The following is a 26498-nucleotide window of genomic DNA, read 5'->3' as shown; positions in this document are numbered from 1 at the left end:
AGTTGTCCGACAGGGAATCCCATGTGTTTATTCCAGTATTTGTGATTCAGGAATTGTCTCACCCAATTATTCTTGGCACCCAGTTTTTAATGTCATTAGGAGTTGTGTTAGATTTTCGATCAATGTCTGTATGTATGGATTTTAATTCACAAATTAAGGTAAGGAATGCATCTTATGTTACTTTACCTCCACATTCAAGTATGATTGTCAAAGCAAAGGTGCCAAATCATGTTCATATTGGTTTAACAGGTGTATGTTTACCAAATGATGTTATGATGGATAGAGGTTTGATTGTAGCTAAATCAATTGCTTCTGTAGACATAGGGCATACGGTGCCAGTCAAAATGTTGAATGTTTCAGACAAACATGTAAATATTGGTAGAAACAATGTCATTGCTTATTTTGAGCTATTGCATGATCACGTTATCTCAAAATTGAATGAAAATGATGATTTACATATGTGTGCAAATGTTTCTGTAAATAGTAGTGGTAGGGAAAATGATGTAGGTGGCGAGTCGTTGGAAAATTTCATGACAAATTTTACCCTTAATACTGAATTAGACACTCACGAGATGACAGCATTGCAAAATGCAGTATGGGCCAACAAAGACTGTTTTGTTACGAGTGACAATCCCGATATTGGTGTCACTAATGTTGTGCAACATACCATTCATCTAAAGCCAGGCGCAATTTCAAAACACCACAAACCATACAGACTTCCGCCTGAAAAACGGGAAGTGTTGCGGCATCAGTTAGATGAACTGTTACGTCAAGGCATTATTGTACCTGTGGACGAGAAGGAAGACCTGCCAATTACGAGTCCTATTGTGTTGATTTCTAAGCGAAATAAACCCGCCGAAAAACCGGACAACATTACAAAGGAGTACAGCATGACCTCGTATCGTTTTTGTTGTGATTTCCGATATCTTAATTCACAGAGTCAAGATTTCAGATACAACATTCCGAACTTACAAGAACTTACGGAATCCTTTTCTGAGCGAACTCCGCACTACATCAGCAGTATAGATTTGAGTTCAGGATTTTTTCAAATGTGTATATCCCCTGAATCGACAAAATACACTGCATTTAATACTTGTTTCGGAACTTACAAATTCAAGCGCTTGCCCATGGGTTTGAAAACCAGCCCAAACTCCTTTCAAATGTTAATGGACAAAGTTTTTAGCGGCATGACATTCCGTTCAGTTTTGTGTTACATTGATGATGCAATAGTTGCTTCGTCTATATTCGAGGAACATATCAAAGATCTTGACGAAGTTTTTGCTCGCCTTAGAAATGCAGGACTTAAGATCAATCCCAAAAAGTGTGCATTTGCTCAATCTTCATGCACATTTCTGGGGCATGTGATATCCAAACATGGAATAAGTCCCCCATCTGATAAACTACAAGCTATTGAAACATTACCAGCACCAAAGAATGCTAATGAATTGCGACGTGCTCTTGGACTTTTTAACTGGTTTCGGAAGTTTATACCAAATTATTCCGCAGTGGCTAACCCCCTGAATAAACTCCTCAAATCCAACGCAAGATACATTTGGACGGACGAACAAGAATCAGCGTTTCAGGAATTAAAACGTCTTTTACTACAGAGCCCCGTGCTGGCTTTTCCGCGCTTTGACCTTGAATTTAGACTTGCAGTAGATACGTCTAGCAAAGGAATTGGATACATGTTATACCAAAAACACCCTGATGGAACCCCTCGTGTGGTAAGATTTGGGTCTAAAGGTTTAACAAAGTGGCAGAGTTCATATGGACCAACTAAATTAGAACTACTTGGAATGGTTACCGCTATTCTTGACTGTTCAACATATTTAAGTGGGAAACGTTTTACTGTTGAGTGTGATCATCAGGCCTTAAAACCGCTGTTTCAAAAACAACTTCGGGGAGCTATCTATGAACGATGGTTAGCTCTTTTACAACGTTATGATTTCTCAATAGAATATAAACCTGCAGCTCAGATGGTAGTTCCTGATGCATTATCGAGAAATCCTGAATTTCCAACAATTTTGGATGCAAGCCCGGACGAGGACGATCCATTCTTCCCCTATGTAAATGACCCACCAACATCAATCACTTAACCAAATGGACAGTCCCTGAAAACGCTATTAGCGCAAGATCACATGCGTTGCAATTTTGTGAATATTGAAAATGTTTATGACGCTGATACTGAGGACAACATCGATATACCTCGCTATAATGCAAAAATGCCTCTTCTTGCCAATGACACACGTGACTTGCCTAAATTCTCTCGCACGCAAATTGACAAAACAAATTTGGACGAGGAACGGTCTAGACAGACAAACACTCAGCCAACAGAAACCAGTGATTCAATTTCTACCCACTGTGAGAAATTTAGTGTTAATGAGCAAAACAAATCTGATAAACACCCTGACCAACATTCTCCTCCTCAAGAGGTCACTTCGGGCCACGCTAGTTGTAGTGAATCAGAATTAGACATACCAGTAAAGCCACGTCCAGACATAATTAAAGAAATTGGCGTGACCCACGATTACATCATTCAATCACAAAGAAATGATGCCTCTCTATTGCCACTTATCTTGTATCTCACAAGTGACCAATTACCATCATCCCAGAAGGCAGCCCGTGAAATAATGCTGAAGCATACCGACTTTGCAATATTTGATGGCATTCTATATCATTCAAAGATAATAAAATCCAAGAGATCGAAGACTTTGAATCCATACCAGATGGTATTACCGCAGGATCTGGTATTAAAAGTGCTAGAGGTTTACCATGATTCACCAATGGGCGGACATGGAGGAATTCAAGACACATTGGATAAAATCAAAGAAAACTTTTACTGTCCGAAACTAGCAACACTTATTTATGATTATGTAAAATCTTGCGATTTCTGTCAAAAACGAAAGATGACGCAAAATACAACAAAGTCAAAGATCACCGCATATCAAATGCCTTCATCACCCTTTGAAGTCTGGGAGATTGATTTATATGGACGTTTACCGCCAACACCGGACGGTGATAGTTACATTTTCACAGCTGTTGATATGTTTTCAAAATATTTGTTTGCAATCCCTATTAGAAACAAAGATGCTTTAACAGTATCTAATGCGCTTTTTCAATTATTTACATTATTTGGTGTGTGTAATACCCTTATTAGTGACCAGGGCAGTGAATTTGTGGCAGAAGTTACCAGAGAACTGTGTAAAAGTCTTCACATCACGCAGGAATTCACGCCCAGTTTTGTACATCATTGTCTCGGAGCATGTGAACGGACACATTCTACCTTAGCCGAGAAATTGACGCCATATATTTCAAACGACAGGAAAACCTGGAAGAAGTTCCTACCGGCCGTCGTCTTTGCGATGAATACGTCTGTAAATACAACTTTAGGATTTTCACCATATGAGATTTTATATGGACAACGACCGAAATTTCCTCTTACAAACGTTATACTGAACTTTGAAACTTTACACAAAGGTATACAATCATATATGAAGGAACACGCTGAAAAACTCGTCGTTATTCGGAGCATTGCAAAAGACAATGCGCAGACGAAAGCAGACAAAATGAAAAAGTTAGCTAATGCAAATACAAAAGAAATAGACATTAAAGAGTGAGATTACGTATACCTTCAAGCGGACTTATCTGGAGAGGGTCAGAAGTTTCAGAATCGATTTAATGGTCCTTACGTTGTTGAAAATTTACCGAGTGCGCATATGGTAGTATTAAGAGATCCAACTGTGAACAAAGTTCTGAACCCCGTGCATCGGGATAGGATTAAAATTGCGTATGTACGTGAGCCCACTCCAGAAAATTACTTTACAGTTACAAAGTGTATTACGCCCAAGACCTACAAATCCACGGAAACACAAACTGACCAACACCATAACGTAACGCGAAAGTCTGACAGAATTCGACAAAAACCAGCTAGATTCCGTGACAGTGATCATGTGGATCCGAATGACTTACCAACCTTTTCTGTTTCTAGTGACACAGATGGATTCCACAAAATTAAACGGGTATTAGGAAAACGACATTCCAAATATTTAGTACAAATTGTGGGTGAACCAGCCGAAAATGCAATTTGGGTTCCATTGTCGGCTTTAAATGCTAAAGCCAAACGTGCTATCGACACGCGACCGCCACCTAACTTATGACGTCTTTATACAATGTATTAAAATGATTATGAACACTTGAAAAAAAAAATGTAAAAACAGAAAATCATTGAAAAAAAAATGCATGTTACATTTGTGTATACTGTTGATATATTTTATTTTTTTGTTTGCATAATATGTTTGTTTGATACTTTTGATCTGTATTAATTTACAGTGTTTCATATGTATGTTTATGTAATTACGGATGTTTTATTCCACAAGTATTACAGCTTATACATATTGTTGAAAACGGTAGAAATTGAGAAGGTAGGAATTACTAGTATGCGATATTTGTGGCATACTTCGTGTGATATGAAAATTTTGTGTTGGTTTGATATTGTAATTGCTTTTCTAACCAAGGATGTTTTATTCCGACAGGGTTATACCTTATGCAATTCTACATAGTATTAGTATGCAGTATTTGTGGCATACATCGTGTAACATAAAAATTTTGTGTTGGTTTGATATATTAATTGCTTTTTCTAACCAAGGATGTTTTATTCCGTCAGGGTTATACCTTATGCAATTACGTAATTGAATATTGTTTTATCTTTATTTGAAAGTGGTATGATTTATTCTAACCGAGGATGTGTTATTCCATACAGGTTATACTTTGAACAACCATATTCGAGAATTTGTTGTTTACATTTTTTTTACTATGCATTGCAGCGCAAGTTATGAGTTCTTATGATGCACTCTGATTTGAATATTATGTTTGTATGAATGTGAGAATGTTTGATGGTACCAAGGTATACATGCTTCGAAAACATTTTATTCACTTCTGATTTCATTACTAGAATGTATTTTTCTTCTTGTACATGTATTATATTTTCTTCATTATCATTTTGTATAACATTTCTTTTGTGTGCGTATTTTATGATTGTCTTTATCGTTTAATGTTTAAAATTGTTTGCCAATTTTTTTTTAGGGGGCGGATGTTATATACATGCGTATAAATTCATATTTTTGATAAAGACAATTTGTTAGTTTCTTAGATGTACTTATGATTTAGGTATTGTTTAAATATTATAATTGATGTACTGGGAATTTGTAATTGAAAATTAATTGTTTTATTTGATCTTCAGAAAGAGAACTGCTGCACGTGTTTGTAATTTCTCAAACTTGACATCTCTCTCTCTCCATCCCACGGTATCGATGCTATTAGCTCATAATTGTTATCAGGTTTATGGTCAGATCTTAGACTGGTGTTTCTTTGAATTTGTTATGCTTACTCAAATTGTTTCCTGTGTTATAAATTAATGTCATTGAGCTTTCCCCAAACTTTACTACTGTCTTTTAACTTGTTTCATTGGTTCATTTATGAAATGTGGGAGGAGTTGTCAAAGATGAGACGTGCCTGAGTTTGTTTGTAATTCACTCTCACTTTAGGAATTTTTGTGTAAAAATGTGAATTTTGATTTTGTACTTTTGGACTTGAATAAATTCTAAACTTTAACCAGGAATTATCATTTCAAAACAATATAATTATTACATTATAGATTATTCTTGCCATACACGACTAGGAAATGGTGTGACGTGTCCTACAATTAAAATTCCCAAGAAATAGAAATAATATTAATTACAAGTCAACAAGTCTAGAATATTTTATTTATTTATTTAATCATTTTGGGAGTCGTTAAGAAAAAAAAAAATATTGTTAAATGTTTAATTATTCGATTAATTCAATTTTTTAAAAATTAATTCTATGTACATTTATATATTAAAGAAATTATAAATGTTTATGTACATGTAATGGGACGATTTTTTTTTTTTTTTTTTTTTTTTTTAATTAACAAACCCCGATATTTTCATTGAAAATTACATAAAAATGGCATTACAAGATCACCGTAGAAAACATAAAAAGCGATGGAAATCCCAAATTATTACTATGTGAAGGTGACCAGTGGATGGATGGATAGTTTATAGACTATTTACGCAGCGTCTTGGTTTTTTTTTTTTTTTAAAGCAAGTTTGTAATTCTGGTTTAAAACCACGACGGATACACGTGTATTAGATTTAGGCAAATTGCCAAATGTGCAGAAATACATAAATCACTCGATATTGGTTTTGGCAAATGGCAATGGTAGAAAAAGGGGTCATATTTTGTGAAAAACATGCATAGCCTTAGGGTTCCCCTTGATAACAAGTATGACGTCATTTGAATGTTGCATTGTATGGAAATTCGTAAAAATTAAAAATATGATAATTAATAAAAGAATTTGGGTCAAATTAAACTGTACCTCGATTATGTTGAGCTGGAATAGCAGGTAACAGGTAAACTAAGGAAGTTACAGTGACTCTGAGTCAGGTGCCTGCTCGACAATGGCGACATCATGTTCAGAACTGCACGAGTTGCTACAGCTAGGCCTTCTCTATGTTTTAGGTCTGGATACGGAACTTCTTGTGATTTCTCTGGAATAAGGTTTCCTGGCCTTCGAAGCTCTTGATACACGTAACATATTTACTTGTGTTTGACAATAAACCAGCAGATGATGATCGATTAATTCTTTTAAAAAATCTTTGCGTCTGCTTCGTTCAATTTACAGATTCAAAAGGAATATTCTAGAAGACATGCGCATACAAGAAATATCAATAATTTTATAAGCACCGAGCCCGATGATTTATGACGGTCAATGTTAAGAAACTAAGAGTTATCTATCTTTGCATGTAAAATATTAAGCTGCACGAAATAACCAGGTTTATCCATATTGGATAAACCCCAATATATGATAAATCTGATGTAGTTAAGCCATGTTTAGATATTTTATTTACATTTACATATACAGATAACAGAACTAATTTTTTTGAAAACAAGTTATTTGAATTTTTTTTTCAATCAACTAAAATACCGGTGAGCTTTCCACCTTTGAAACTTTCCCTGACCAAATAAAGTGATCGGCATGGACTAAGTGTGTCCAAGTGCTACACATGTATGTGGTGACAATTTTTTACTGATAAGTTAGCATTGGATTACATGACTTCTAAGATGCATATTTCAATAAGAGTAAAATGGATATTTCTTTCGACATGTGCACATTCCTGTAACGTTAGCAGTATTCAGGTAAATGTTTTATAACTGCGTTCGATGCGTTTTCTCGATCTCCAAACGGTATTTGCTGTACATGAATGTATTCCGTTTTAGTGCTTTTTTTTCTATATTGCAGCAAATGCAATCAAAATTAATTACTTCTCAGTATGCTAGTTCTAGTTTTTGTTGGATTTTTACTTTTAAAACATGTATTTGGTAAGTTTATGGATTTTTAAAAAAATATTTCTATCGGAGATATGTGTACATGTCCACAGCCAGGCTAGAAAATCACTCAGGTGAAACAAATGTACCAGGCTTTATATAGCAGGTACAGGTGGCCAAAATATCTCGAATAAATATGGCGCAATCGAAGAAATATGGCGAAGATACAAAGATTAAAAGTAATGCCTTTTTAAGAGTTCATGTCAGCTTTAAATAGTATTGGTCATTTTAATAACCAAGCTTGCGATTGGCTAGGGATGTTTTCCCGCCGATCTCTTTGTTTGATCACTTAGACGGATATACGAGGGACGTTCAATAAATTATGTCATTAGCTCGATGGCATACAACAAAGTAGTCATATGACATAAAGCTTGACTTTCTCTCATTATTGAATCTTCAAAGAATTGATAACAGTTTGTGTGACCACTTTTCATCGCATTATTTCATCGTTGGAAGCTGGAAAACAAGGGCTATTCAAGACACTGCATTAAAAATGAATGGTCAAGAATCAGTAAACTTGAGTAGAATTAAACACTTTACTAAAGCAGCTGAAAATATGTTAATATCCCAAAAATATATCAACTGAAACATGTGAAAGTTACAGCAACCAATGCTTGTTTTATAGACAGGTGAACATGTAGATTTCAATAAACAAAAATTATATAATGGGCATCAAAAATGGGTACCGTCCTTGGCAACAATGACTTACAACCAATGTAAATTTGCGAAATTTCAACAAATTATCACTGATTATGTTTTATTGACTTTTAGACACAGAGCAAAATTGATTATTAAATAAACATTTTATAGTAAAAAGTTTAATACTCAAAGGTCACCCTATAGTTTGAAAAATAAGTGAAAACGACAGCGTGTAGGAATATTAAAATAATTCTTTTAAAAATCAAAAATTGTACTTATCCATGTTTGTGTGAAATTCTAACAGATAATGAAACTTGAATCCATTTTGCTTCAATCCCTCAAAACAAATATACAATAAGATGCACTTGACAAAACTGCAAAGGCCTAAGAAAAGCAAAGAATTGCAGGAGCATAAAACAGTTTTATATGCTATTTTCTGAAATATTAGCGGTCTTGTTCTTCAAATTCATATTCGGGGAGGAAGTTCAAATATCTGGAAGAGTGTAGAAAACAATTTTTTGCAATAAAATTGAAAGGTTTATGGGAGGAAGGAAACGGAATGAGGAATACACTACATTAAAGGTCTTCATGACGGCGGCCAAACTCACAGGCCAAGAAGAGTAAAGGATTTTTGGGGATAAACAGAAAGTAAATGTTTTGTCACACCAACAAAATTTGCCAGATCTTTCAATCTTTGACTAGTTTCATTTCCCAAACTTAGAAAAACATCTATCAGAAAGAAAAAAAAACAAGTACAGCAAATCATTGGATCTGCCATATTCCAGTATACAAAGGGTCATACTCAAAAATGTGTTCGAAAAACAATTAGAAATTGAATGAATATGTTACGGATATGCGTTTTAATTGAAAGAGAATATTTTAGTTAAATAATTAAGACTAAGTCATAGAAAAGCGTTTTTTGTTTCTTTCCGAGCCCCATGGACTTTATTTATTGAACGTCCCTCGTAGACCATTGAGAAAGTTAGACATATATTTTAGTCACCATATTCACATCGGTAAATATTAACATTATTATTATTATTGAGACGAGACCTCAGAACAGAGACTGTAAGTTGACTTCTACTTTCTTTAACCTATTTAAATTCTATACTTTTCTATAATTCATCGTCTTTGATTTTTCAATGTAAGTTTACGAAGATATATTGAGTTCAACTTTATTATTATTAACTGAAGCTTAAGTATAAATTCTTTGAGTATGTGAATAAAACCATTAATTATGCGGAAGTGTATATAGAATGTAACTATTGTCTAATAGGAGATTTTATTATATAGTCTATTTATAGTCCCTATATAATCTATACAAACGCAAACAGTTCGTAACACTACATATTCACCGGATTTTAGGCCGTATTCACCGGAGGGTCAATGCGCATGCAACGGCATTGTGACGTCACAATTACTACCTCAAACAACGTTGTAAACAATTGTGGCCGTATTCACCGGAGGGTCACTGTGCGTGCAACGGCATTGTGACGTCACAATCATAACGTCAAACAACGTTGTAAACAATGGTTGCACCGGCCGCAGAGAGCTACGTATCTAAGCAGAAAACAATTATTCAAACCTATTTCAGGATTATTTTTTAACATTTGGAAGTCTTACATATAGCAAAATTCGGAAAGGAAAACACGGAGGTTACAAAGAGTAATCTGGAGATTTTTTTTTCTATTTTCAACAATGGAAGATCGCAAATGAAAATGCTGTCGTCATACATCCTTCAATGTCTTTTTTATTCAAATCCCGACTTTATAATAAAACAATTATGGACTCTTTTGGTGTTGAATATGGTTTGTTATTCACCAAAAAAATATCCATATTGACCTCGGCTTCGCCTCGGTCAATATGAATATTTTTCTGGTGAATAACAAACCATATTCAACACCAAAAGAGTCCATAATTGTAAAATATCAACACCCACTATCTATCAAGTGGTCCATTGTTTGAGCCCTGATCCACAATCATGTATACCAACTGTTATTTTCTTTTTTTTGTGTATGTATATATTATTGTTAATAGATTTGTGAATTATTCATTTTAATGTTATGATTGGCTGTTTGATTCATGATTCATTTTTTTCTATACGTCGATGTAAGGGGAATAACTCTTACTTTTCTTTTTACATGTATTTATATTTATTTATTGAGTACTTAGTATAACATAATATAACATGTAATATTTTTATGATCTATTATTATAAAGTAAATCCTACCTATAGTCATGTATTATAAATGCTATATATTTGTTTTCTAAATACTTATAATCTGTTAATGATATTTCATGGCTTAAATTGAACCTGAGCCATAGGAGTTTATGGAAACCCTGTTAAACGTACATGATTTAATTTTTACCGTATAAGTGGAAATTTTAGCGATGCGTAAATTTAGCGATTTCCACCTTAAATCTGGTAATTTAATTTTAGCGAGAAGTAAATTTAGCGATTTTAAAATGCTAACTAAAGAAGCTTGTGCAAATAATACGGAATTAATGTTTAGCGATATTCAATTTTAGCGATTTGAACACCCTCGCTAATAGTGCCGAAATTAAATCCTCGCTAAAAATTCTACTTATATGGGATTTAAAACTCATTTCTGACAAATGATTTAAATTCCCCCTTTTAGCTGAAATAATCCATATTTCAACAAATTATCCAGCCATCCAGTCGTCGTCTTTACCTATTATGTCAAACTATTGTGCACATTACAAATAGATGCCTCAAATGTGTAGCACATGTTCATATATGTATAAATAACAATTATAAATATAAAAGTGACATGAGACTTGTTTTCATAACAAAGGTTTTAGAGCTCTACCCAAATCTATCTTGTGTCCTGACAACTGAGATTCGATTATTTGATAATAGTTGAAAACACATTAGATAAGTATTTCTAAGCACAAAAAATGGAGAAAAAAAATAATTTTGAAAATGTTCAGTTTTAACTGTTTAACTGTGTCCCATTAAATTAAAAAAAGGTAAATCCTATAAAAAAGCAGAGTCAGGAGCAGGGAACAGCGACATTGGATAAACAAGTAAGCACTTGCTGTAGTTAACAGCATATTTCGTAATAAATATCAACCATAAAACATATAGCTGCACAGTAATTTGTATGAATACTGTCCTTCGACACTCGGCCTAACGAAAGGTTGCTTTGGCAAAGATAATCAATGATATACCTACAACATAACCAACAAAAGTAAACGATAAAAGAAACTTAGCATAATATGTTCATCTTAATGTTTATTTTAGACTTTAGTTCTGAGTTTGCTATCAGTATCTAGGAGATCTTTATTACAATAATTACACCAGACTCTTCAGTATTTTAACTGTTTAAGAACTGTAAAACATCAAATTAACCTAAGAGAGAAATCAAATTCTGCTTCAAGGTTAGTTAATACATGTAGGAATTAGACAAGAATTCTAATAGATATATGTACAGACTTCAATAAAAGATACAAATTTATATTGTCGACACAAACATTTTAGCATGTTCTTATAGTCTTTTAATATCTCTGAAGAAGCCTATCATTGGATTGTATTTTGTCTGACATATTTCATACGAATGTTTTGATGCTTAATTTTCCTACTGAATATTCCATCTACCTGACAAATACATAAGGCTAACTGCGGGTGTGGTCACTATACAGGGTATTGTTTCTCCTCCCAGGTACCCGATTCCAACTCTTGACTTTCCAAAGGTCAATTTCTTATGCCCTGTTCAAAGGTTTGTACAGCTTTTAGCAATTTATAATTAAATCACTACATTTATTATTTCCACCTTGTTCATTGTGAGAGAATCAAAATAATGTTAAGGTCAGACGACACGTTCCTCAAATATATGTATTGTACCTCTTGGTATTATATAAAAAAATTATTCATATTTGTCATTCTAATCCGATTTCTACATTTTTTCAAAATGTTTTTAAATATAAGAATACCAAAAATTGTGATATAGGCCATTTAAAAGATTACCCATAAGGGCTATATAAGAAATATGACCCTATGGTATCTTGGCCAAATGACTTGCAAGGTACCCTATTTTTTGTGAGGAAGCTTGTTTAAGTACCTATACTTCAATGAAAAAATCTTAGGAAAAAATATATTTTTTTTATGAATACGAGTATGTCGTCTGACCTTAAAATAATAAAACTCGTTATAAGATGAATAACTGTATATGCAATAATGTATATTTTTTTTTAATTAAAGTAGGTCTTATCTGTAATGTAACATGAATATCATTTACAATTGTTCTATATATACAATGTAGAGGTCATGAGTGCTTTTGAGACCCCAATTCTTTCAATGATATTGAAATCTATACGTAATAAAAGTCATTTCTTAAGGTAGAATGGGATATCTCCATGTTATGACGTACTTCCGTTTGAAATATTGTTTTGATTTGCATGAGCGCTTATTATCGGGTCAAAAATTGTAGATACACCGTTTAAAAGAACAAACTGTAGCTAATTCAATGCAAGTTCTCATAAGTCGGCATTTTAGCTAAAATAGACAAAAAAGTATATAAATATACTTTTAATTGTACTATGGACATTTAAAAAGCAAACTCTGTAAATCATATAGTTTAAACATTGCAGCTTTTGAACACTATTAATGAAAAGCTGTCTTTCAATTGTTTAACTGTCCACTACCCAAGGTGCGCGATGAGGCATGGATAAGTATGAGGATTTCACATTGTGCTTAATAATTACCAATCAATTATCACGTTAACCAGGGCTGGTCTTCTTTGTTATTTAATTCAAGAAGTAACTGTTTGGTCACAAATCAGCTAGCTGTTGGATATAGTCCGAATACTTTTAAATGAATGTAATGGCTCGATCTGAATGAGACACGTTTTGAAAGCGATTGTCCAGGCATTGTCTTCAAAACAGTTCCAAGTTAAAAACTACCAATGAAAGAAAGTGCGATTTTTTATATCGGTGATAAAATGCTGAATGATTTCTTAAATAGCACCCAGATTTTTTCAACCCCTGGAAAATAAAGAAAGATAACTCTTCCGTTCGGATCTTTTAATCCAAAAATATTTAAATGCATCTGATATTTTCCATTTAAATATATTTTTTCAATTTCTTTATTTCAATTTGCCGACATATTAACATACATTCTAATTGTAGATTTTCATGCAATTTTATCCGTCTGTTTTCAAGAAATGAAGTTTTCCCAGTTTTTTTTAGCTTATTATTTTTTTTAATTAAAAAAAATACGAAGACATATTTCTTGTCATTTTTGTTTTTATATACACTTGATATTAGAAAACTCCTGCCTATAATATTAAGCTTTTGAAGTAAGAATTATATGATAAAAAATCAGTTTTGTATTTCTCATTAAAATAATAAAAAAAATCATTAAAATTACGATTTAACATACTGAAGCGTGATGGCATTTCAAATCCTCCTAATTTGGGTAAATGAATATATAGGAGAAATTTCGTTTGGTATCCCATACCACCTTAAATATTCCGTAGTACAATATATACTTCTGCTTCTTATTTTTTTGGATAAGCTGAGATAAAAGATAGGTAGAGCATAAAGGTCGCACTATGAATGAATTATTTAATTATTAATATATATGCAGATAACAAACGGCATTCCAGTTCAAAAGTCCATTCAAACAATATTCAAATTAAATGAGTAGCAGAGCAAACACTGACCTTTAAAACATCAGAGGTGGGATCAGGGGTCATGGAGGAGGGAGCAAATCCTACCGACAGCTCTCGCCCGCCGTGTGCTCCTTGTAAGGACCAGGAAATAACGAAAAGTCCGTCAACAATTCAGTGTGTAAATTATGGCTTTCCAATAAGTATGAAAAACGCAGTCAAATATGGAAGATTAGAAGGTTCGTTAGTCTTGCAAACCCATCTAATTTCATAGATTTTCCTATGTAAATCAACCATGCCTTAAATGTAAACAGTTCTTAATTAAAGGCATACTTCATTGAAGAGGGACTTAAAACAGCATACAATCAATACATAATTAAAGAAGGATAAGGAGATAACGAACAGTATTCAATATCAAAGTTTATAAACAATTCCCATACGAAAATGTGTAGTTGACCGTCAACTAGCCGTCAACTAGCAGTCAACTAGTCGTCAACTGATAATGTGAAAACAGCTAGTTGACCACTCGGAGTTGAATGCTCTTCCGAAAAGCGTTCAACTGATTTGCATAAAACGGCCAGTTGACCATTAGTTGAATGCTAATACTTTTAAATTTCATGCAAAACAAGAGTTGACCACTAGTTGAACACTCCGACTTGTTAGAAAATTTCTTCCACGCTACATTTATGTTGTGTTCAAAATTACATTATCATAGATCGGGTTTGTTATACCATAATTACAACAACCAAAATCTGAATCAGTACATGTGTGTTTTCTGTAGAAGGTGGGAAATTTGATTTGAAACATTATTGTCTTCGTGATGATTCAACATGTGAAATATCTCATGTACTATTGTAAGTATATAAAATTTAAAGATTTGTTTTACTAAGCTTGTTATTTTTAAACAGATAAAAGGAATACAGATAACTGTAGCCAGTATAGGTCCCTATTTTTGTGTACTTTTTTGAATATTAAAAGAATTCTGAAAACTTGTCATGCATTTTGTCAAGTGTTTTGTTGTGTTTCTTGATGTGTTGGTACAAAAATGCCATAGCTTTAGACTAATTCTATTTATAACCTTTTCTGCACAGAAAACGAAGAAAGCATGTAACAACTTATGAGAGTGTGCCAGCTCAATTCATTTGTAATGCATTTAGATTTACAAGTACATTTATGTCAATTTAGAAACTCCATTTATTTTACTTTTCATATTTTCAAAAATACTGCTTGTCTTAAGCCCTTTTCACACAGAGAGTTTAATTCAATTGATGCAAATTAGTTTAATTCGAATTCATTTACTGCGCATTAAATTACTTCGCATTAGCTCCATGTGAATGCTAAGCGAAGCTTATTCGAATTAAATTTTGATGCATGCGTAAGGCCAGAATTAAGTCATAGGACATGTGTTGGTGGTTATATATAGATATTTGAGCTATATTTGATTAAAAAAATGAGAGATAGTATGTTAACCACTAAAATCAATGAATACCTGTAACCACTACATGATGTTTCAAAGGATGGCTCTGCATACATTACGTGATTTACAAATGACGTCATAATAACTTGCTTACGCCTGACTGAAGATGGAAAAATTTAATTCGCATTAGTTTACTTCGCATCAGTTGTCGTGTGAACGCAATTTAATTCGCATCAATTTGATTCGCATTAGTTTACTTCGCATTAATTTATTGCAAATTATACTCGTCGTGTAAACAGGGCATACGATTTCAAATTTCCCTCCATTTTTTTCAAATATTTAATGCATGCAACCTACGTGCACTGACTAATGGAGTATTCAACTAGCGGTCAACTGCAAAAGAAATAGTGGAGTATTCAACTAGCGGTCAACTGCAAAGGAAATAGAGGAGTAATCAACTAGTGGTCAACTGCAAGGGAAATAGAGGAGTAATCAACTAGCGGTCAACTGTAAAGGAAATAGAGGAATATTCAACTAGCGGTCAACTGTAAAGGAGATAGAAGAGTATTCAACTAGTGGTCAACTGTAAAGGAAATAGAGGAATATTCAACTAGCGGTCAACTGTAAAAGAAATAGAGGAGTATTCAACTAGCGGTCAACTGCAAAGAAAATAGTGGAGTACCCATACGAAAATGTGTAGTTGACCGTCAACTAGCCGTCAACTAACCGTCAACTAGTCGTCAACTGTTAATGCGAAAACAGTTGACCACTCGGAGTTGAATGCTTTTCTGAAAGCGATCAACTGATTTGCATAAAACGGCCGGTTGACCATTAATTGAATGCTAATACTTTTAAATTTCATGCAGAACAAGAGTTGACCACTAGTTGAACACTCCGACTTGAAAGAAAATTTCTCCCACGCTAAATTTATGTTGGGTTCAAAATTACATTATTATAGATCGGGTTTGTTATACCATAATTACAACAACCAAGATTTGAATCGGTACATGTGTGTTTTCTGTAGAAGATGGGAATTTTGATTTGAAACATTATTATTGTCTTCGTGATGATTTAGCGTGTGAAGTATATCTCATGTACTATTGTAAGTATATAAAATTTAAAGATTTGTTTTTACTAAGCTTGTTATTTTTAAACAGATAATAGGAATGCAAAAAAATGTAGCCAGTGTAGGTCCCTACTTTTGTGTACTTTTTTAAATATTGAAAGAATTCTGAAAACCTGTTATGCATTAAGTGTCTTGTTGTGTTTCTTGTCGTGTTGTAAAAATAAACAATTGCTTTAGACTAATTCTATATATAACCTTTTCTGCCCAGAAAATGAAGAAGGACTGTAACAACTTATGAGAGTGTGTCATCTCAATTCATTTATAATGCATTTAGATTTACAAGTACCTTTATGTCAATTTAGAAACTCTATTGGTTTGACTTTTCATATTTTCAAGAACACTGCTTGTCTTAGATTTCAAATCTCCCTCCATTTTTTTTCAAATATTTAATGAAAGCAACCTACGTGCACTGACAAATGGAGTATTCAACTAGCGGTCAACTGCAAAGGAAATAGTGGAGCATTCAACTAGCGGCCAACTGCAATGGAAATAGTGAAGTATTCAACTAGCGGTCAACTGCAAAGGAAATAGAGGAGTAATCAACTAGCGGTCAACTGCAAAGGAAATAGAGGAGTATTCAACTAGCGGTCAACTGCAAAGAAAATAGTGGAGTATTCAACTAACGGTCAACTGCAAAGAATATATAGGAGCATTCAACAGTGGTCCACTCTCTGCAAATGAGTTGATCGCTCCCTCATTTGCATGGCAAAAATTCAACTAATGGTCAATTGACGGTCAGTTGACCGTCAACTAGTAGTCAACTGAATACTCCTATTGAATTCTAATAGTCCTTTTAATATGGGTATTCAACTAGCGGTCAACTGTAAAAGAAATAGAGGAGTATTCAACTAGCAGTCAACTGCAAAGGAAATAGAGGAGTATTCAACTAGCGGTCAACTGCATAGAATATATAGGAGCATTCAACAGTGGTCCACTCTATGCAAATGAGTTGATCGCTCTCTCATTTGCATGGCAAAAATTCAACTAATGGTCAATTGACGGTCAGTTGACCGTCAACTAGCATTCAACTGAATACTCCGATTGAATTCTAGCTAATAGTACTTTTTAATATGGGAATACGAGGGGTGATCAAAAAGTTCGCAAACTAATTGAATAACTTTCATACAAGAAACAATATTTGGTTTTAATGTTGATTATATTTTAAATTAATCCTCCCGAATTTTAATGAACATCAACCACCGTTCTGCACATGCGCGAATCACGTGATATTGGCGGTCACGTGACCCCCTTCGTAGCGTTCTGTCACAAAAGTTGAAAGATTTTTCCGAGTTATATATTTCTTTACTTGTGAGTTAATTTTTATGACAAGAACAGTTCATTTGTCAGAAATGGTCATATCTCGGCAACAGAATGGGTGGATAATAACATACTTTCCAAAATTAAGCATGGCGACCATTAAAACACAAATCTTCCGTCTCAGGAGAGACCTTTATTCAAGGTGGATAGAGAATGGGTGCATCCTTTTTATCATATCTAATATGTTAAAATCTAAAGTAAACGATATCTTAGGTATTTAATACTTATATCATTGTTCAAATATTCGACTATTTTTCAAAGTGCTATTTGGAGGTCTTTGATAGTCAATTGCTTAATTAAAAATACATATCTTTTCAAATTTGTTTTCACTGGGTAAGATGACAAGTATCATTTTTAACCATCAGCCTTCCTTCACTAAAGCGATTAATCCAATTATTAATTAAATTTAAAGGAACTCATTTATTTAAATAAACTGTATACAAATTATTATATGATACTGTAGAGGGATTTCTAAGATATAACAATAAATTGTACAGTCGTTTGTTGAACGAGTACGAGTGAGACAACCATTTTTCGTCACAAGTGACCTAAATAGTGACGTCATTTTCACATTGTGACGCCACAAATAAGAAGAGAAACTTTATTCAGCATATGCTATTTATAGACCTTGTGTATGCCTATGTGTGTATTGAATTTCATTCTAATCTGAATTGTGGTTTTGTAGATATAGAGATAGTTTGCGAACTTTTTGATCACCCCTCGTACAAAATAGGAGCCGAGCAAACACGGAACTCCGAAACATCAGAGGTCGGTTCAGGTTCGATAGAGATGTGGGCATCCCCTGCTGACCGGTCACACCCGCCATGGGCTCCTTGTCATGTCCGGGAAATAACGGAAAAATCCGTCGTCAATTCAGTATATAAATAATAGACTAACAATTAGTATGAAAAACGTCAGTCAGCATTTGACTCAATGATAAATTGTATTTGCCGACAAGGTCATTGTATCGACTATAGAACTTATGAAATGATGACTTTAAACGAGATTGTTGATCTTCTTGTTTTATCAACTTGCTTGTCAATAATTTACCTCGTTTTAGAAATTGTTCATACGTAGAGCATGCTCTTGTGTATCGAATCAACTGAGATATATACACTTCGTTTGCAGGTGATGAAAATATATTGCTGCATAAGTAAGGGAAGTTGACCATAAAAAGGTTAAAGTCATTACGTTTATCATATAGCTTGGTTGTTTGATTACCATTAACGTCTTTTTCAAGTAAAATATCCAGGTATGAAACAGATGTGTCAGACTCTGTAGTATCTTTTATCTCAAGCTCACCAGGATATATCGTATCGACGTAGGAATTGAAATTACCATTGTTAATTGACAATATGTCGTCGATATATCTAAATGTTGAGTTGAAGGCCAAGTGTTTTATTTTCACATATAAGATTTTGCACAAATTCTGCTTCATATGAATATAAAAAAGGTCTACTAATAACGGAGCGCAATTGGTACCCATGGGAATTCTAGTAGGTTGTTGGAATACCTCGTCTACAAAAAGCACCTAGATATTGTCAATCAGAAACTCAAAGATCTCTTTGATGTCAACTTCAGAGTACTTGTGTGTGCAATCAGAATGTGTTTTAACAAAATAATTTTGCAAATGACCAATGATAGAGAAAACAGGGTTTCGCTTTTTGTTAGCACTTTCGAGCGCTAGCAACTACTTAGGTGCATATATTTAGAAACGCATACTCGGCCTCATGGTCGTGTATGCTCGGAAAAACTACTGCGGAAAGACTGTACGATAACATTTTGTTTTGTCATTGCTACCGCTCTCGATAGCCTGGTTACCTGTCCGTGTGATGCGCTTTTACTTGCAAAATATGTACGACAAAAAGCAACAAAATGTTCTTCGTTTAATTCTGTCTACACTTGAAGAGTGCTATAACTCGTAAACACCAAAAACAAATCATAACACGGAAATGTTATGCACGTTACAACCTCTGGATTTAAATCTTACAGAAGGGAGGCGAAGCGTTTGTTTGCAGGTAAAACTTGCCTGGAACATTCTTATCGGCATGAAAACCCATTCTATTGCAGCCATTTTCACATGACTTGCACATACCACTGTAGAAGTCCAAATAACTTTTACATAGGTAGGCTTTGAATTCACAAGAGGAATTAATGGACTCGGTAAAGTAGTCGATCGCCCGCATGTGACTGCATGCTATGTTTGATGAAATCTCTATGAAAAGAGAAATATGTTAGTGTTTATGATAAACTAATCACCTAATTAGGACATCTTTTAAAATTAATTTAATATTCAAACAATAATTATATGTTTAAAGAAAATTTGGTGGTTATTGCTAAACTAGGGAACTAAACATACAAAAGCCACGATAGAAATCCACAAAGCACAGAAAAAAAGAGAAGAAACAGCGAGAAATATTGGTACGTACCTTCCACTTCTCCTTGAAATAAATGCAGAATGTTGCTCCATAGACTAAGCTTACATCCGGGTTGTCTTGTACCCCCGTTCGGATAGAAGTCAACATGTCCATTTGGTGTCCTGATACCAAAAGCTATGAGACAGAAAGTAAGATATAAGCAAATTAACATCCAATTTCAGATGCCCTCTTCATGAATTTCGTGAGACTTGTTACATACCCATTTCCAGCAGAGAGGCACCATCGGTGTGAATGACGTCAACAAAATTCGCGTCAGTAGGATCCAGTTTAACCTTGGTGTCATATTTTTCAAAATATAACCCAGCCGGGTCTAGTCCTAAAGTTTAAGACCAATATCTCATGTTATCCCTTAGAGTAGACTCTGTTACATACTTATTTGTAAAAAAGAAAAGAAAGAGCTCTTAAATAATAGAGGGTTAATCAACTACTTTGAATTGATATAACATGAAAAGAGATAGGTGCTCTTTATTTTTGATCAGAAATCAAGAGCTGATTTAAAATAATTTTAAATATCTTCATCCCAATATGAATCATAATGATATAGCAGTAAACGAATAAATACATACCCGTGATTCTGCCAATTCCTCGTACCCAGTCCCCGGCGTACCCCATGATATGGGCACCGAGACTATGTCCGATAAGATAGATCTTTCCCAGAGGTAAGCTGAAGCTGTCTCGAAGAACCTTTATCATGTTCCCAATGGTGGCCCCCACCACGCGGGTATTGGCAGCGGACTGACTGTAAAGTCTTCCTTGGGTGCCTTTTGACCAGTCAACAGCTATCACATTCATGTCTCCCTGAAAAGAATAAATAAGAAAATAATATTCGTAGTGATATTTAATAAATCTTTTTGCTAATTGTCCGTACAAGGACGGAACCGGTGTTTGGACTTGTCTCTGAATTTTCCAGACAGCTCGAAATAAATATATTTTTACGTTATATCATAAAGGTTTTATATATTTCCCCATTTTGATTTGACAGCACAATGCTAATATATGTTTTATGGGTACTTCCGGTCAAACGCAAACTTGTTATATCCATCGCTTGAGAAATGGGAGGGTATATTGTGATCAGGATGCTTTGACGATACCCATCTCTCATCCGCAATTCTTCTTACACCACTGAATGAACTTTACTGATACTTTCACAGACTCTTCATGACATCACGCCATTGTGTACCTCCTATTTTATTTTTTGATCTGACACATATTTGGGGTCTCCCAGAGCAAAACATGGACTTTTATCATGGGAGGGGGTATCATTTAGTGAACTCATTGCACACAGTACCTCCAATGAAATATTATTAACAATTACATTTCATCATAAAAATAGATGATTTTTTTTTCAAAGTGTAATATTATGAAATCTATTTCTATATGTATTTATTCGTTTTTATTTATTTTTTCATATCGTTTTGAGAAATAAGATCTTAAAATTTGATAAACCAAAAGTTCGATTGCGCACCTGGATTGAGTTGCCTGAGTAAAGTTTTATTCTATGATTTCATTGGCTCATTCATTTGATTGGTCATTTCCTATTTTTTCATCCAATAATACATTTTCATTATAAGTATAAATTTACCGCGCTTTACCTATGTATGTCAGAGCAGTACATGTATTACGTTTTCAAGAAAGAAGTTAGTAAAATCCAGTGTCCATCATACGCATCTTATGGTATGTAACTTATATATTTGATTATGTGTTTCCTTACCATATAAAGATTTGATTTACGTAATTATTTTGATTGCAAACGTTTCACTTTATTGTATTTTTGCATTCAGAGTTGTTACTGAAATAATAATGAGTCTGTAAGATTTCAATTTGAATTGTTTACAGTACACATTTTTTCATGGAGTTCATTTTTTTCTTAAACGTATACTGTAGGTAAATTATTTTAAATATTATTTTCACAATTTCTGTAATTTTGACTTATTATGTACTTTGTTTATTTTAGATCAATGCCTTTATTTTCTCAATAAATTATGAAAACAACATCTGCCTTACTGCTCGGTTACAAAAGTACATCACAATTTTTTTTGCCAGTGCCTTTCATAATCAATATATATACAACTTTGTAATAACAAAACCTTTTTCTATAAAAATTCTGTCTATAATCCTCTTTATTAGCATATCGGTATTTAATTTTGGAACACTTTTATATTTACTAGCAAAAATAAATTGTTTTACAGTAAGTATTATCAAGTTTTGTAATTTACATATATTCCTGTTCTCATATTTACCAAAACGTATTGCTAGTTTGTCAAAACTACCATGAATCTCATTTTTTTCTAAAACCATTTCTTTAATCCTACACCATAAATCTTTTACTTTAAAACATTCTACAAAAAGTGGTCAATTGTTTCTATGTCACTTAAACAAAATGTACAGGCTGATGAATCAATCAACTTCGATCTAAAAAGACAATAATTTGTTGAGATAATTCTGTGTAATATTTGAAATAGGAACCAGTGAAATTTTTATTTCTGAGTAACTTTGAAAGGAAGTTGAAATATTTTATTCCAATATGCTTCATCAAAGAAAACAATATTTTAATTCCACTTTAAAAGAGAACCGATTGGCTTTCTCTTATTATTCATAACTATTTTGTACATATCTATACATTTATTAGGATTTATTAATACATCCTTTATTACTTCTATAAAATATAAAAATTGAAATTGGAATGTTTGGTCCAATAATCTTTAATCTTTTAATTTCCTCTATATTTGCATACTTCAATCTTTTTAATAAAGCCCTCTTAAGACCATCACATTAAATTGACGAGGGATTTTTTCCGTTTTTTCACGATCATGACAATGAGCTCACGGCGGGTGTGACCAGTCAGCACGGGGTGCTCACTCCACCATGGCACCTGATTCCACCTCTGATGTTTCGGTCCGTGTTTGCCCTGCTCTTTTTAATTGTTTTATGGACTTTTATATTGAATATTGTTCGTTATCTCCATATCCTTCTTCATTCAACAAAAATGTGTTTTCACTTTTGAGTTTACTATGGTATCAAAGCTTTAAAAGTTACCAAAATTATCAAAAAGGTCATTTAACAAGACAAAGCCTTCATCAAAATAGCTTTTCCAGAAGAAAGATTTTCTGTTCATCATTATCTGTGGGTTATTCCATATATGTTCTAATAACACATGTCTGTTTTCTTGGTTTATATTTATAAGTCTTACCCAGGAATTAAGGACCTCTTTCCAAAAATTGTTTGTTAAATTCTTTGTTAATTTTAGTTTGTAATCTGAGCCCCTTATCCACAAGCTTTCAATGTCTTTTTTAGTTCAACTTTAAACAACTTTATCCATTTTGCATCTGAGTGAATGAGTCTTCTAACCCAATCTGATTTAAGCGCAGAAATGAATTCTGGGTAATCTACCATTTTCAATCCTCCATATTTATAGTCCTGAATTATAATATTTTTTTTATCTTATGTATTTTACTATTCCATCAAAAGTGAAACAACTCTGTCTCAAACATTTTTAGAAATTCGGATTTAGGATTTGGTAGTATCAGAATCAGAACCACTGAGCAACATGCGCGAAAGGACCCAAGTTTACTTAACGGGCACTTCCTACATTTAAGGTGAAATATTCTGTCTATCAAACATTTTGATATATAAAGCCGCTTCAATGACAAGCAATATAAAGCAGACATTATAGTAGACTGTTGAGTTTTGAATTTGAACACAGTTATTCTTTTAATAATTTATGTAGTGATTATAAAAAGTATTGGTACCTGATAACTTAAGCGATACAATGCAAGTTCAAACTTGAATTGAAGCATATAACATTTTTAAGACAAAAAGACGACTTTTTATGCTCACCTTTTTTCCTTCTTGCTTTGCCACACGCAAACCAAAATGAACGACTGTCCTGCTTACTCAGTCTTTTAAAAGGAAACACGTGTCTAACCGTCTTTTCCAAGGCTTTGAAAAGTGGGAGGGTATATAGAAATCGGGATGTCCGTCCATCTGTTACGCCTTGGTTTGCCCACCTCTTATCCACAATTTTAACTTCCCTTATACCACTGAATGAAAGAACTGAGAACGATAGCATTTTTCCCGCCTACCTCCATGTCAATTTTCTAAGTTAACATATTTGAAAAATTGTACATTTATTTAGATATTTATATGAATTTTCATGAAACATCACGTTCACACTTCACTTCACTTACATAAACAACTATACATTTGTATGCATTTCAGCGCACTGTGAGATGACGCTAGGCTTTATTGTTTACCCACGATATGAACAAAGAAGTATAAAACATCTATCAATTTATACAAAATTTAAATAAATACAACTATTGAACTATGCTTCCATCGCCGCCTAGGAAAACCATAGATAAAAACAACACTAATTTATGTTGAAAAAACATATGGATACCTGCAAGTCCGAAGCAATATTGTAAGGTAGACAAAATGAACAACAGACTCATTCTCACAAACCTAACGTATGAAATTGCCATTTATTATAATGTACAAAACGTTGACTTGCTCAGGTAGAGCGTGCACTAGAGAATAAATACTAGAAATCTCTTAAACCCATTCGAACATGTCATTACTTAAAACTCATTTCCATTGGCCATTACTCAGTACACAATTATCGATATGAAACTTTCGTTCCGACTAAAACAATTTGTTTACATGTCATTAGGATAATTATTTCTCGCTTTACTCGTAACGCGAGAAATTTTAATCATTTGAAAAACAAGGAGAGGTAACTCTTTAATTAAGATAAAACTTGTGTGTTTTAACTTCATGTATATAAATCAATTGAAAACGGAATATATTTTTAAAACATCCTTCCATGTGAAACAAAAATTCCTTTTTACAGGTAAAATGAACTGTCATTTCACAAATTCATACCAAAGCCTGTTTGTGTTTATCGGAGGGGGCATATGTTCATAGTCACTTTATATTGCACATTAATACACGATTCCTTTTCACAAGTTTTACAGAGTTATCGCGCTTTGTCACACGGAGGCGTTGTCGTCAGTCGACATTACGGTGCTGACAGTGCACGTTGCTTTATCAAACCAAAATCTGAACAGGGCTGATTTTAATAAAGAGCAGTTTATTGGTTATTTTTCTGCAACTGATTCATTGATTCAAGGCAAGTTTATTATTCCTTTCATTTTTTTTTGTTATTCTCGCGAGAAGGTTGCTTTAGCTTTTGTACACATTTTATACGCATTGTAGATCCAAATTACAGCGGAAAAATTCTATGGAATGAATGTGCAGTAGTCCGATTTTCTCTTCGCCCAGGCGTTGTCGTTAAAGCGTCGCTCCGCTTCAATGTTTTTCAATAGGGAGACCACTATAGGGTCACTATATGTTGATCATCAATAGGTATCGAAAAAATCCATTTACATTTGTTGCAGAGTCATTAGTATTTTATTGTACTCGTTATACAGTAATTATCGTGACCAAATCAATGGACACACAGCTGTTATCACCTATTTTGGTCCCCCTATTTTGATAGCTATAAGTTGTTTTAATGATAATCGTTTAATAACAGTCTATAAAGTAAATGACATAAGTCTATAAATCCTGAAAAGTTGTGTTTTAAAGATATCATCTTTCTGTTTCCTAATCATTACAAAGCTGCATTACAGAGTGCCCCTTCTCTTTATAAGATATGTGCATTAACCATTTGTATTTTGGGTGTATTTTAAATAATTAATTTAAATAGTTTTTCATTTTTGATAAATGAATCAATTTCAACTTTAACTCATCAGGTTATTAGGCGTACCTAATAATTGGCGAAGTATCATTTGTTATGTTCTGGGTTCGTTCAAATAACAAAGAAGCCGTGCTATCAACATTTGTAGCAATACAAACATAGTCGCATCTTCACCAACAAACAAAACTATGACTAGAAATTACCGACTAGAAACTTTCAAAGAACATTACCAGTTAAAATTTATCTAAATCAAAACATGCATTAACCAACAATAAAGCAGTTTTGAAATAAACAAGTCATAAAATCAGTCTTTTGGACTGGCTTCGACACTCTAGCTACAAGATCTGGAGATGCGCGACCTTGTTTGATCGACGCGCACATGTTTGTCATTTACATTTGTCGCAAATTGGTTTTGGCTTGCGCACGACAACTTTTCACTACACACATTTTCACACGGAAGATTTTTAAAACAGTGCACATTGTAATCACTTGCGAATACGTCATCCTTCAACATAGTGGCTGGTTCCAGTTGTCGTCGATTCCTGCGAATTGATCCGTTGTCTGTTTCAATTATGTAAGAAGTCACTCTGTTGTGTCCTGGCTTTGATTGTCTCACCATATCCTCCTCCCTCTCTCTTTACCCAAACTGTTTCTCCGGCATTCAACTGAGATAACGGTCTTACTCTCCTAAACTTGTCAAAGTTTAGTTTTTGATTTTGACGATATTGTTCTTCCACTTGACGTACTATTCCCAAGTCTGGCCATTTCAGGTAGTAGTTACTTGGATTTTCTGGCAAAGTCGTCCGAATTTTTCTCCCCATTAAGAAAT

At 33.6% G+C, this 26498-nt stretch overlaps 1 protein-coding gene across 1 annotated transcript in view; it reads right to left on the bottom strand.

Moving 5' to 3' along the window:
- The window catches only part of LOC134277052 (inactive pancreatic lipase-related protein 1-like), a 60863-nt gene extending 34575 nt beyond the window's left edge, over window positions 1-26288 (bottom strand). Inside the window, exons 1-5 of the mRNA XM_062759324.1 lie at window positions 26169-26288; window positions 20538-20769; window positions 20171-20287; window positions 19963-20085; window positions 19629-19748 (exon numbers count right to left, since the gene is read on the bottom strand). Coding sequence (XP_062615308.1) covers window positions 19629-19748; window positions 19963-20085; window positions 20171-20287; window positions 20538-20769; window positions 26169-26288 — 712 coding nt within the window. The remainder of the gene's footprint in view (window positions 1-19628; window positions 19749-19962; window positions 20086-20170; window positions 20288-20537; window positions 20770-26168) is intronic.
- Window positions 26289-26498: the final 210 nt, after the last annotated feature.

This window comes from Saccostrea cucullata, unplaced genomic scaffold (assembly GCF_032062105.1).
Source record: "Saccostrea cucullata isolate Sc308-1 unplaced genomic scaffold, CSIRO_AGI_Scuc_v1 ctg5914, whole genome shotgun sequence".
Lineage (NCBI taxonomy): Eukaryota > Metazoa > Mollusca > Bivalvia > Ostreida > Ostreidae > Saccostrea > Saccostrea cuccullata.
This window is presented reverse-complemented; position numbering and strand designations above follow the sequence as displayed.